At 39.0% G+C, this 12,548-nt stretch overlaps 1 protein-coding gene across 1 annotated transcript in view; it reads left to right on the top strand.

The window, feature by feature from the left end:
- thsd7aa (thrombospondin, type I, domain containing 7Aa) overlaps positions 1–12,548 on the top strand; it is a 174,251-nt gene that overhangs the window by 77,125 nt on the left and 84,578 nt on the right. Inside the window, exons 3-4 of the mRNA XM_067611663.1 lie at positions 2,490–2,738; positions 7,945–8,126. Of these exons, the coding sequence (XP_067467764.1) occupies positions 2,490–2,738; positions 7,945–8,126 (431 nt within the window). The remainder of the gene's footprint in view (positions 1–2,489; positions 2,739–7,944; positions 8,127–12,548) is intronic.

The raw sequence follows: 12,548 nt of genomic DNA, 5'->3' as shown, positions 1-12,548 counted from the left end.
TAAACAAGGGATTCACAGAAAGTGTTGCATGTACGTACTGAACAAATGACAGCGAGTCCATGCATCACTGTGTCAGACAACAGTGCTTACTGTCTTCTTTTGTCTTCCTCAATAAAACAATGTAACACAATGAATCCTCTCAGCCCATCGTTTCTTGGGTTTCACTGTAAAAAGATAGTTGCTCTTCTTCTTCTTTTGCAATTCTGACAGAGTAGTTGCTCAAGGTGTGTTTGCTGACCCCAGTGGTAGATACAGGTGTCATTTTGTAACCCTCTTACCAGACAAAAATGCTGATACTGGACTATACAGCAAAACCACTTTTTAAAATCCCTTCTTTCCACAATATCTGTGCATGGCCAACAGTTTCTTGGGAGATTCAGGTGTGTTATGTTTCTGTCTTTCTAACTCTGCAGATTTTTTTTATTTTCACACTTATAGTCTTTAACCATAACCAACACTGACTCAAGTGACATCGCTTGTCACACCTGGAAACTGGATGCTGATGTGTAAAATCAGTTCCCTTTTAAGATATGGTTCAGGTTTGCCTAACTAACTAAAACATTCGATTACAGTGCGGGAAAGGAACATTAATTGCAGGTCTGGGACAAAACGAGAACTTTGGTATCCCACTTGAAATTGGGATGAAGTACTCACCCACACTATTTCTTGCATTACCACTAAACATTAGCATTTGGCTGGAATTGTTCAATAAACTCAGCTGCATTTTAAACTGAGCTCTGGGACCTGTATTATTAAAACGTAGGTCTGAATGTGTTGGAGTTCTCAAGTATTACAACACTGTATTTTAGATGTCCAACACTGTTCCTGTAACATCCTGCCAGGACTTTCTGTTGTGTTTGGACTCTGTGTTTTTGTTCTTTTGGGTTTTCTGTGTTACACTTCTGTTGCCTGGACATTTGGTTTAGATCATTTGTTATTTGACTTCTCTTTAAAAGACTTTCTGGCATTCTCAGTTAGACTGTAGTGATGTGTACTTGAGTTTTGTATTCTGGGACATTCTGACTTGGTGTTACTTTGGTTTTCTTTTATTGGCTGGTCTGTTCTCTGTCTTCCTAGTGTTTCCTCTGCCTCCCGTTCTGTGTGTGTGTGTGTGTGGTGTGTGCGTGCCTTTCCCTCCACACTTTCCTTTCTCACCTGCCCTGCATTACCCTCGTTAGCCCTGCCCTGCTCCTAGTATCTTACCCAGTCTGCCCTTGTGTTGTGTCACCTGTTTCTTGTTGTTTGATCAATTTAGTCCCTGTTTTATTTTGAAATGTTTTCTCCTTGTGTTTTGTTACCTTTACTTCCTGTGTTTTCCCACCTTTGTTGATTGCCTCATGTGTTTCACTCACCTGTGTTCAGTTTGTAATCAGACCCTGTGTATTTATAGTCCAGTTTTCAGTTCAGTCTTGGTTGAGTTGTCTGTGTATCTGGTCAGTGTTCCTGTTCTCAGTGTCTCGTGTGTCTTTTGAGTCTTTTGAGTATTCAATCAATAATTTCTGGATCTGATCCTGCCTGCAGTCTTCTGCGTTTGGGTCCATCTGCTGCATTCACTTCATGACAGTTCCATTCTTTAAAGACAGATCTTTCCATTTAAAATGTATCATATTGTTGCTGCTGTTTTGTATTAGCATTGGCTGCTTTTGGTGATAGTGTAGCCGGGGAAAGAGGTTCATTAAATGGCAACGCCACCTAAGAGAGAGCCTAGGACTCTTGTATGTCTGTCCTAACAGGGTTGAGCAGTAGAAATTACCCAAGGAGACGGACTCGAAGTGAATAATTTATTCACAAATTACTCAATAAATAAAGAATGCACAATGCAAGGTTATAAAACTATTACCCTAAAACCAAGGCATTGTGTAAAATGATAATAAAAAGATAGAAGCTCAATAGATATGGGATGAAAAGGAATTAAGTCTCTTATTAGTTATTAGTCTGTCATTAAGTGTGACAGGCTGTGGCCAAGTGGAAATTGAAACAAACCATACCCACTAAAATTCAAAACAATACATGCAAAAAAGTTAGAAAACCATAATAAACATATATAAATAATCATAACTAAACCCAAGACAAAATAAGCAAACATAGGTTATAATACATGCAACTCAAAACACATCAGCCCAAGTTATGACTGAAATAATAACAAAGTCAATAACAGGCCACAACCTCACAATAGTATTTGCAATACTTAATCAACATGGCACTGATTGATTCTTCGGTATGAACAATAAACAACATACATTTAAAAAGTACATATCCAACTTAGATTAACACTTATATGCTCTGGTTGACTGTTTGTTTACTTATTGTGTGTTTTTTGTCTGTTTTTAACAGCTTTTCTGAGGCAAATTCCTGTCAACTGTGTTGACGTGGCAATAAAATATTGAATTGAACTCAATATTTTAATGCAAAATTGCAATAATAGTTAAAGAATCAACAGCTACCATATTAAATCTTCTGGTATTGTTTTTTGTCTTTATTATCTCCAGCCTGTGCTCTCAGGAGTCACTGCCTGTGACCTACCAGGCCTGCGTCATGACCAAAGACTGTGATGTGACTGACTGGTCTGAATGGTCGGCTTGCTCCAAGGAGTGCTACGATCCCAACGGGCCCAAGGGTGAGCGCACTCGCACCCGAAAAGTCAGCCAGTTCCCAATCAATGAAGGAGCAGAGTGTCCAGACCTGGAGGAGAAGGAGCCCTGCAGCCCCCAGGGAGACGCAGTGCCACCCTGCATTGTGTAAGTGTTGTTATCCATCTAATGTACACCTTTCCTTCAATATGTTTATCCTCTTCAGAAACAATGAACTGGTTACTCAGAATCCACACGCCAGGCTGTCAACAGCTATCACTAAGATATCTTTTCTACCAAGCAGAAGGATGTGATAAACGCTTGTTTCATTTAACTTTTCTAGGCATGATAATGACTGTATAACTGCAGCCTTGCTTTTATCACTGAACACGGAGCACTTGAGCAAATGATATCCAACGCTGGGCTCACATGGATGATTTAGACATCTATGTTTGTGTCACTTTATGAGAAAACAAAATAAAGTAAAACGTTGATGTATTTTATCAGATGAGATATACAGCAAGTTAGTTAATTTATTGATGTAAATATCACTATACAAATATATAAAATAACTTTCCATGATCCAATCAAAAAATTAGGTGCAAACAATGTTTTAACAATTCTTTCATCACATTAATAAAAAATAAATAAAACACAACCTCAAACCTCCATTCCGGGTTGTCCTGCTCTCTTTGATCACACATGCTGTGTTTTAATTGAGCTGAATTCATATTATAGTTGTTCTCAAGTGCAAATTTTTCTGTGTCTGCTGTTAAGATATCTGGACAGTATGAAATCAAATTTCATACTGATCTGACAACAGTGACAGAAAAATAACTGACAACAACTATAATATGAATTGGGCTGGATTAAAACTCACAATCACAGAGAGCAGGACTGGGTAGAAAGGAGGTTTAACAGGCTGCCTCAGCAGGTCAAACTTGCTGTGTTTACTAATCTGTTCCCTCGGAATAGTAATCTGGTCACAGGGATTTCTGCACCAATATGGTTATTCTACCACATCTGTAGTTGACAGTGGAGAGATGACAGGAAGTGAGAGGGAAGGGACGAATGGGGAATGACATGCAACAGAGGTCTCTAGCTGGACTTAAACCAGGGATGTTGGAGGTCATGGTTGGTGCCTTAAAACCTTAAGTCCACCTGAGGGCCCCATGTTGACTAATATAGGAAACAATTGTTGAGCTTGTGTTGTTTGTCTTGTGAGTGGGAAATAAACAGCAATAACGCACAGACTGTATTTCCTATACAAATGGAGTTAACCACATGCAGTTGTAGGGCTGGATGTTTAGTAAATATAATTATGACAAATGTCATTGTTATTGTTAAATCAGCTTTTCATACTTCTAGTACCAAACCTGGAAGTTAAAGTTAAAGCTCTCTATGACCCATGTATATAATGCAAAAAGTCATCCTCATTTTATTGGTACGTTTTATGGGCAGAGTAAATCAGCCATAATGTGAAACAGTAAATCAATGCCCATCGACTGCTGCTGCCGTCTGTTTGACAGACAGCAGGAAGAGAGGCAGCAGCTCTGTCCATAGTGCTGAAGAATTGCTCTGTTTGAGTGTCCCCATCTGGGCAACTTAAAGCCCCAAGATGCAATGCTCTCCCAGGGGCCCCGTTGTCCCGCAGCAGTGCTGAGAGACAGAGAGACCTTGCTCATGAATATGGAGCCTTTCATTGGCGACCTCAAATGAATTCCATTATCAGCAGAGATGGAGGCAGGGTTTACATTTTCTGACCTCAGGGTGGGAACCACAATGCATTATTGCTGAAGCAGACTGCTGCCAATTCAGTAACCAGACACAAACCCTTCTATGAATAGCTGCTGCAATTAACAACCGCCTTTCAGCTTAAAAAATCTTGTCTTAGAGAGCTCTCGGTGGACACTCTGGTTAAATTGCAAATCCTGAGGCGTATTGTAAACAGAGTTCTAAGGTCAATAATGTAAAAGTCTTTCTAACAATGCTCGCCATCCCAGCTCAACCAGGCATAACCAATTTTTTTCATTGCCTGGAAAAAGCCATCCACACTGAGTTATGACAAAACATCGATAAAATGAGTTGTCTTTGGCTTCTCCATGACACAATCTCTTTTGGGATTATGTGTTTAATTATATTATAATTGACATAAAATATTGAAAAAAGATCAAGTCTTCTATACAAATACCCTTGAGTATAATTGGTCAATACAGAGCACAAGCTAGATGTGCTGTATTTGGTAAGTTATTCCTATTTATATCCAAGATGAGTCTAATAATGCAAACAGAAGCAAAGCAAATGACACATTTTTGAAGAGAAAATGTAGCTCAACAAAAGCGTCAGACTTCAAACTACAGAGAGAAGACAAATAAATAAGACAAGAAATACAGAGAGGAGAAAACAGACAGATTAATTGTCTAAGAGGATTTAGATGACAGATTGGTAGAATGACAAGGTGCAAAATGACACAGGAAAAAGACCACAAATAGAAGGTGGAGGTACAGGGATATGAGCATTGTGTGTAGAATTTATTAGCACAAGTGACAAATTTGTTGTATTTCCTCAGGCACCAGAAAGTCGAGGACATTGTTCAACTTTAACTGTGAAATGGGTCCTCTGGGTGGCGAGGTCTGCTCAGAATGCCTCTGGTTATGCAAAATGAAGAGAATTATAAGCAGAGTTCCTTTCAGAATTGATTCTTGATTCAATAAAAAAGATGAGAGGACAGTATTTTAAGGCTTTACTCTACTGCACAGTGTGCTGAACCATTCAGTCATGTTTTTAGTCCAATGAGCAGTTAAGTTGACGGGTCCTGTAGTTAGCTTTTTTTGAAAAAATGGAGCATAGTGTTAGTTCAGGCAGAGCCAATCATTTGAAAGCACACTGAAGTCGCGTTTGTTTCAGATGATTGGCATCAGCAGTGGAAGTAACTCAAGTACAGGACAATTTTGAGGTATTTGTACTTTACTTGAGTATTTCCATTGGATGCTACTTTCTTATTCATACTTTTGACAAAATGGATAATATAAGAAGCTTTTAAAATACATACACATTGTTTCTAACCTTTTTGGCTTTTGACGTCTTACAAAAAGCAGTGTGTAGTCGGGGTCACACTTCAGATGTCTATGAGTTGTTAACAGCTCCACCAAATAGTGATCTTTCCCTATAAACTTCTCACATGCTTTCATTTCAATAAATGTTCAAATGATCCAATATTTCAGCAAAAATCAAAGATTAGAGAAAATGTCCAAAAACTGAAAACAGATTTTTGTATCAGAACTTTGTTTTTTCTTCTTTCCTCTCTCATTAATAATCTCATCTTGGAGGGGCCCGACCCCTTGGTTGGGAACCACTGGACTAAACTAGCTAACTGTATATAACGTAGTTGAAACTAGCTCCACCTCCAGCAGCTACAACAGTAACATGCTGCTCTAACACTGATGCTTCACTATTAATAATCTAATGATGTCATATATAATAATATATCAGTCAGAGGGACCAAACCATTAGTTTCACTGCAATACTTTAACTACATCAAGCTCATAATACTTTTACTAAGCTGGATTTTTCATGCAGGGCTTTTACTTGTAATGGTGTATTTTTTCATTGCTGTAATGGTACATTTACCTAAGTAAATGATCTGAGTACTTCTACCACCACTGGCCCCAGCTGTGTGGCTGGTAACATCCAATCATATCCATGCAGGTGTACAGGGCAGACATTTTAAGCTGACACTGTCACAGTTCACTCTACGGATTATGCTCCTGCCAGCGCAGTTTATTGCTGTAGCTCCCTCCAACACCCCGATTAACTAAGATTTTAACTAAGACTGAATGTTCATGCACGTTTATTAGGCGGATCAGCTCTCTAAGCTGAATACTTGTCACTGCTCAGATTCTTTGAGAGTTTCCTCAAATAGCAGAGCCTTTTCCACCAAATCTAACTGTGTAATCATTTGCCAGAAATGGTCAGTTCCTTGTCATAAGTGTCTCTGACTGAAATGCAATAATTTGGAAGCATGTTAGAATCTAATACTGTATGTATTGTTAAACACTGGTCTGCATGTTCTGGAAAGAAAAAAAAAAGTGTTCTGCTGTGCTGGTACTGATGCTATGTCCCTCACGGTTGAAAATACTGGACACTCTCCACTGCAACAGTACTGTGAAGGAATCCCATTGTTATCCACAACACTGTACAGCCACAGGTCTTACAATGAAACAGACCATGACCAAGTTATTTTCTACACCGATCTGAGTTGGCTGAAGTTCGGCAGTGTATGTGGCTAACTCATTGGTTACTGCTGGAGTGTTTGCTTTTGCCAGTGTTAGTCTCTGGGTGATGACATTTGAAATATTCATAAAATTATTTACCCTCCTCTTCCAAAGATAATTATTAAGTTATTAAATCTAAAATGCATCCAAACATTTCTTGCACCCTTCTTTAAAAAGATAATTCTAGTGTGTGTGTGGAATTCAGCCTCCTTAGTTCTGTCAACATAATGTTATTAAAGATGGACAAAATATCAAGATGTTAATCGCAATTATTATCTGAATTAAGTCTTTGCTCTGCAAATGATAGCAGTACAACCTTACCTACACTTTTTTCATGATTTTGGTAATGTTTTATTGTACTTTTTCCTCCATAGTTCCCTGGTAATTTCCTAGAAAGCAACTGATATGTAACTGTGCATTCTTAGGAAAATCCCTGGAAAGAACTATATAATTTGGTTTTACAAGGCAATAGCATTTTCCAACACTTGGTATAGTGAATTTTAACTTCTAACTAATTGCTAGTGTAACTTAGAGAGTTTTTTAGTCAGTGCACAGCAGGTCAGCTGAAAAAAAATGTAAAGTTTGTAAAGAGGGAAGCATACAATTCAACAAATATGGAGAGTTAAGCTTGCATTAATAAATGGACATTTACTTGAGTTTAAACAAACATCTGTCTGTTTAGCTAGTTATGACAATTTTAGCAGTTTTAAAGGAAATTCGTCTGGAAACATTGCCTCTGTTTTACTTATAATTAACACCAAATTACATAAAAAAAATTCTGTCATCATTTTGTGTTGGTAAAGCCAAATATACATGACATATATGGATGTTTGCCATCTAAAATTAGCAAATCTTTCAAATGTAAATATATTTTTTGTTAAACTCATGGCATGTCCCAGGCAATGAAACTTAATAACCAGTGACCTTTCATCTGACTGCTCTAGCTTCATATTATACACCTGGTCAATATAAATAGAATTTGGACCAGATCAATAGTCAATAGTCTGTATGGCAGCAACTCAACAGCACCTCAACAGCACAAAATGATAGATCTCCTTTCCTCTTAGACTAACTCTTCTTTTTTCCACCTCTGTCCTCAGTTACAGCTGGAAGACCACAGAGTGGACAGAGTGCAGGGTGGATGTGCTGCTCAGCCAGCAGGACCGTCGGCGTGGAAACCAAACAGGGTTGTGTGGAGGCGGGATTCAGACTCGGGAGGTTTACTGTGTCCAGACCAGCATGGATACACCATCCAACCTTGGCTCACTCAGGAGCAAAGAAGGTGACTTTCCCAGCATGCCTTTCTTCCATCTACTCTTCTCTTGTATTGCTATATTCCATCCAGTCTTCATCTGCCTTATGCACCATGTATTGGATTTTTAGTTTTACTTTGTCACTACTTTATCTACATATAAGTCATGTTAGACTCCACCAAGACTGACCTTTGTTGCCAGTTGTGACATCTAGTGACGTGTACTATTAATCAGTACAGTATGGAGGTATTACAGGGACATTATAGGAGTTTTTGTTATGTTGCAGGTCCACAATATCAGCTATAATAATTAACTTTGTTCATTAACAACTTTTCTCAGAAGACTTAGATGCTGATTTCAAAACGCTTATATCATCTTTTGAAAAATGGGTTAGAAAAATATGCTCTATAGCTGTAGTATTATTATAGTTTAAAATACAAACAGTGATTCTGAGGCATTATTATGATTACTTTAAACAAAGACCTCAACCAAGAAGAGTGAACTATGAATGGATTTGGCAGGAAAACTGCTTTGCTCCACAAAGCAGTTTGCTTTGTAGTAGAATACAGTTTTAAGGTAATCTGTGGCTAAATTCCAGTTCTGCAATAGAAACTGCAAAGTTTAATCTTCATGCAAGACAGAATTCATGCAGAGCTGTTATCAGCTCAAACACAAACAAACAAACAAATAAACACCAGGGAGGAGGAGGAGGAGGAGGAGGAGGAAGAGGTGGTGAGTAGCAACATCTTCTTGGGTTTATGGAGGAAATTGACATTTTTAATAGCACGTTTTCAAACAGGATAGTTAAAAACAACCCCAAATCACATCTATAGCGGACAAAAAAAGTTGTTTATGAGCTTTTGAATCATCTGCTCAGGCTTGCATTTCACACACACACACACACACACTAAAGTCATGTCATCTGTTCCAGCTCAGCACACAGTCACTGATATCCTCCCCTTGCTTTAGCAGCCACATGTGAACCAGAGAGGAGAATTAAAGCAGTTTCTCCTTCATATTAAATCTGGGACTGCGCTGTATGAATATGCTAATGTACGTGCAAAAGCCACACGCACGGAGAGGATAGGAGATGAAATATGAGCTTTCACCTAAATTGGTGGCATTACTGGGTGCACAGAGGCTGGAATTGACCTGGTAGCACGCCCATGCTTATCCAGCACTGACACAATAAGTCTCAGTCCATCTGGCCAGGGAGGATGAACCGGCGTCTGCTGCTAGAAATTATTCAGATCAGCTGCTCACAACCAGCCACACACTTTCATCACTCAGTGTCGAGATTCCACAGTGCCAATTTTGTTAACAGCAGTGAGTCTCACACTTTCTACTATTTGCCTTTACTGTACATATATTGTCAGGAGGAGATAGGAAACTGTGGCTGCAGCTCCAAGCCAAGCCATCCTGCCTACGTGTTAACACAGTAATTGTTATGGAAAGTGTTTTTGGGTGGAAGCACGGTGACATTAATGAAGGTATTATGACAGGTGAAAAGTGACTCGATTTGGCTTCAAGGTGTCACTAACAAAGGATGGTGGCAGAAGGAGAAAAGCGAGAAAAAGGAAATGTTGAATCAATGTGATGAATGAGAAGCTCTACCAGCTCAGCTGCAGCACCACATCCTCCTCCTTCTTTTCACCCTGCACCTGTCCTTACTCTCAGACAGGTTCTGTGCTATCATGTCATGTATAATTTCAGCTACCCACTAACTTAGCCACACCATGCTGTAAATTGGAGTCTTTATCTATCCCACATATTCATGTGCACACTTTCTCACACTCTGCTTTTAGCCATTGCTTACAATTCTTTCACTGCAGTATTAACAGCAGAGGGCTTTTTGGTGGCCATTGATGCATCTGATTGACTCTGTGTTTGCATAATGTCAGGTGATTGGACAGAGGAAGGGAAATATCTGGTCCATTATCTCTCTCTATCTTTCACACTAGCATATTAGCCACCAATTGTGCACAGAGTTTGCATCAAAGAGGGTGTAGAAAAAGGAAAATGTTCAGTTGTTGTTTGCGAACCAAAGTATGAAATAAGCTGAAATTGCAAAATAACACAATGTGCTAGTCAGTTACTGAAGCCAGAATATCCACATATGAGCAAAGAGGAGGAAGCCTGAGTGTAGCTGAGGAGGGATGAGCAAAGGCTTAGATATCTGTCAGTTAGGTTAAATGTTTCCTCAATGGAACAATGATTCTCAAAATTAGCCTTAAGATACATAAGAAGAAGTGGAAACTATTTAGACCGTGGGTGTGAAATTTCCTGCTTGACCTTAGAAATAATCATCACTTAATAATCACATCAATCATCTTCACTTCATCAATCAAGGTCACTTTACTAGATCTTTTCTAAGCTTTCAATTTCACATTACGGCTATTTTGACTCCAACATGTGAAAAAAAAGCCACTGATTTCTATTTCAAGAGAGAAGTTGAGTGTTTTTTTTTTCTCATTCACTTCAGCATTGGCTTCAGCTCAGCTGTTGAATGTAATGTTCACGTGTGACTGTTCTTATCAAGACCACAGTAACTGTATCGTTTCCTAGTTCTCCTGTCATTGCATGCGGTGCCTGATTTTATTATGATGAGCCAAGTGGCTGAGAGAATCTGTGGAGAGAATCTGTAGCTCAATTAAGTTGATGTAATCTTATCATTTGCTTTTGAGGATGATTAGCAAATCCCAGAGTGACTGAGATAGAATAGTCTGGCAATAATATCTCTGAACATGTTATTCCCAGTTTGATTACTGGGAGCTACTCTTATCCCAGATCCCTGCTCACTCTTAATTTGATTTACTCGCAGTTGGAAAGCAAAGGCTTAGTATACTAGTACTCAGTATGAATTTTGTCACAGTCATGCAAAGATTACTGCTGACAGCATCACTGTTTATTGCAATGCTACATTCACAAGTAGAGTGTGTTTTTGATTGTCACAAGCAGCTTTTTATTTTTCCCTGATGGCATTTCATTACTCATTTCCTTTTGAAGAAAACAAAATATTTCACTGTTAGTGTGCTCCAATATAAGTTGTATCAGTTGTTTTTCCTGTACTGGTACCGATCAATGCGAAACCCTATAGGGAACAAGTCATGACATGCTGTATAACAGCTGTGCCACTGTGATGCCATGAAACCTCAGCTAGAAAGGAACTGGGAGTCAGGTTATTGATGGCAGTCAGCACATGGCAGCGCAGGGTGGCAGCCTCTGAGGTCCCTATGCTGGCGGCTGGAAGGGCAGCACAGGGAAGCCTAGACCATCTGGCACAGAGTTACCTGAGCAAGGTCAGTCTGCGTGGAGATGTCCATTAATCAGCCTTTGTTATGCTTGTGGAGAGCTGCTCAGACTGGACAAGGAGGGAGGAGAACAAAGAGGCTATTGTCCTCTAAATGAACCACATGGTTGCAAAGCTTAAATAAAAAATGGGATTTCTGATTGTTCAGTTAGCATGACAACACATGGATGTGTTGGAATTAACGTCATCAACAGGTCATTTGGATGCTATAATTGAGCACCTGTTAGCGCAGTGGCATATTTGCTAATCTTCTGTTTAATACCTCCCAGTGGTAAGTTATGGCCCGTTCCAGTGACAGGGCATTTTCACAGCCAGTACTGGCAATTTGGTTTGAATAGCTGATATTTTCTGCCAATATAATCAGAATTGCCCATATTTGGCAGGGTGGCTTTAGAGATGGCAGTGTTGGCCAGTCAGTCCAGACTGAAATATCACAACAGCTAACTGGATGTATTACCATGAAATTCTTTTACAGACGTTCATGGTGAATCAGATTGACTCCCTGACACCATCAGGTTGACAGTTTTGGTTCAGATCAAAATGTCTCAACAACTGTAGGATGGCCAACATAACAAAGAGTAAGATATGTATTTATACACCAAATTAGTTACATCATGCTGAAGTCATTATTTGTACAATTTATGGCAGAAATTGACACAATCAAGATCAAATACATTATCAGCATCTGACAAAAATCACAAAGAACAGTCACACTTTCCACAAAATATATACAAATAATATATCTTAATAATTGTTAATGTTGCTCCTTTAAGTCACAATAAAGTTTGGGGGAGTTAAAATCTAGTGTGTGACACACTGCTTTGTTCTTTCATTGAATCTTTTGTCCTGCAGCTGTCCTAAATTTAGGATGGGATGTGTTGTTAATACCTGCAAAACTAATGACATTCATTTGTGTTCACAAGCAAATGTTAGCATGCTAACTGAGATGGTGAACATAGTAAACATTACCTGCTAAACATCAGCGTGGTAGCACTGTCATTGTGAGCATGTTAGCATGTTGCATTGGTATTTATCCCAAAGTACCATTGTGCTTACATGTAAGTACAGCCTCACAGAGCTGCTAGCATTACTGGACTGTTATGTTATACAAATATGTTATTCGGCAAAGCACAAATAGTGG

Source organism: Thunnus thynnus, chromosome 15 (assembly GCF_963924715.1).
Source record: "Thunnus thynnus chromosome 15, fThuThy2.1, whole genome shotgun sequence".
Lineage (NCBI taxonomy): Eukaryota > Metazoa > Chordata > Actinopteri > Scombriformes > Scombridae > Thunnus > Thunnus thynnus.
This window is presented reverse-complemented; position numbering and strand designations above follow the sequence as displayed.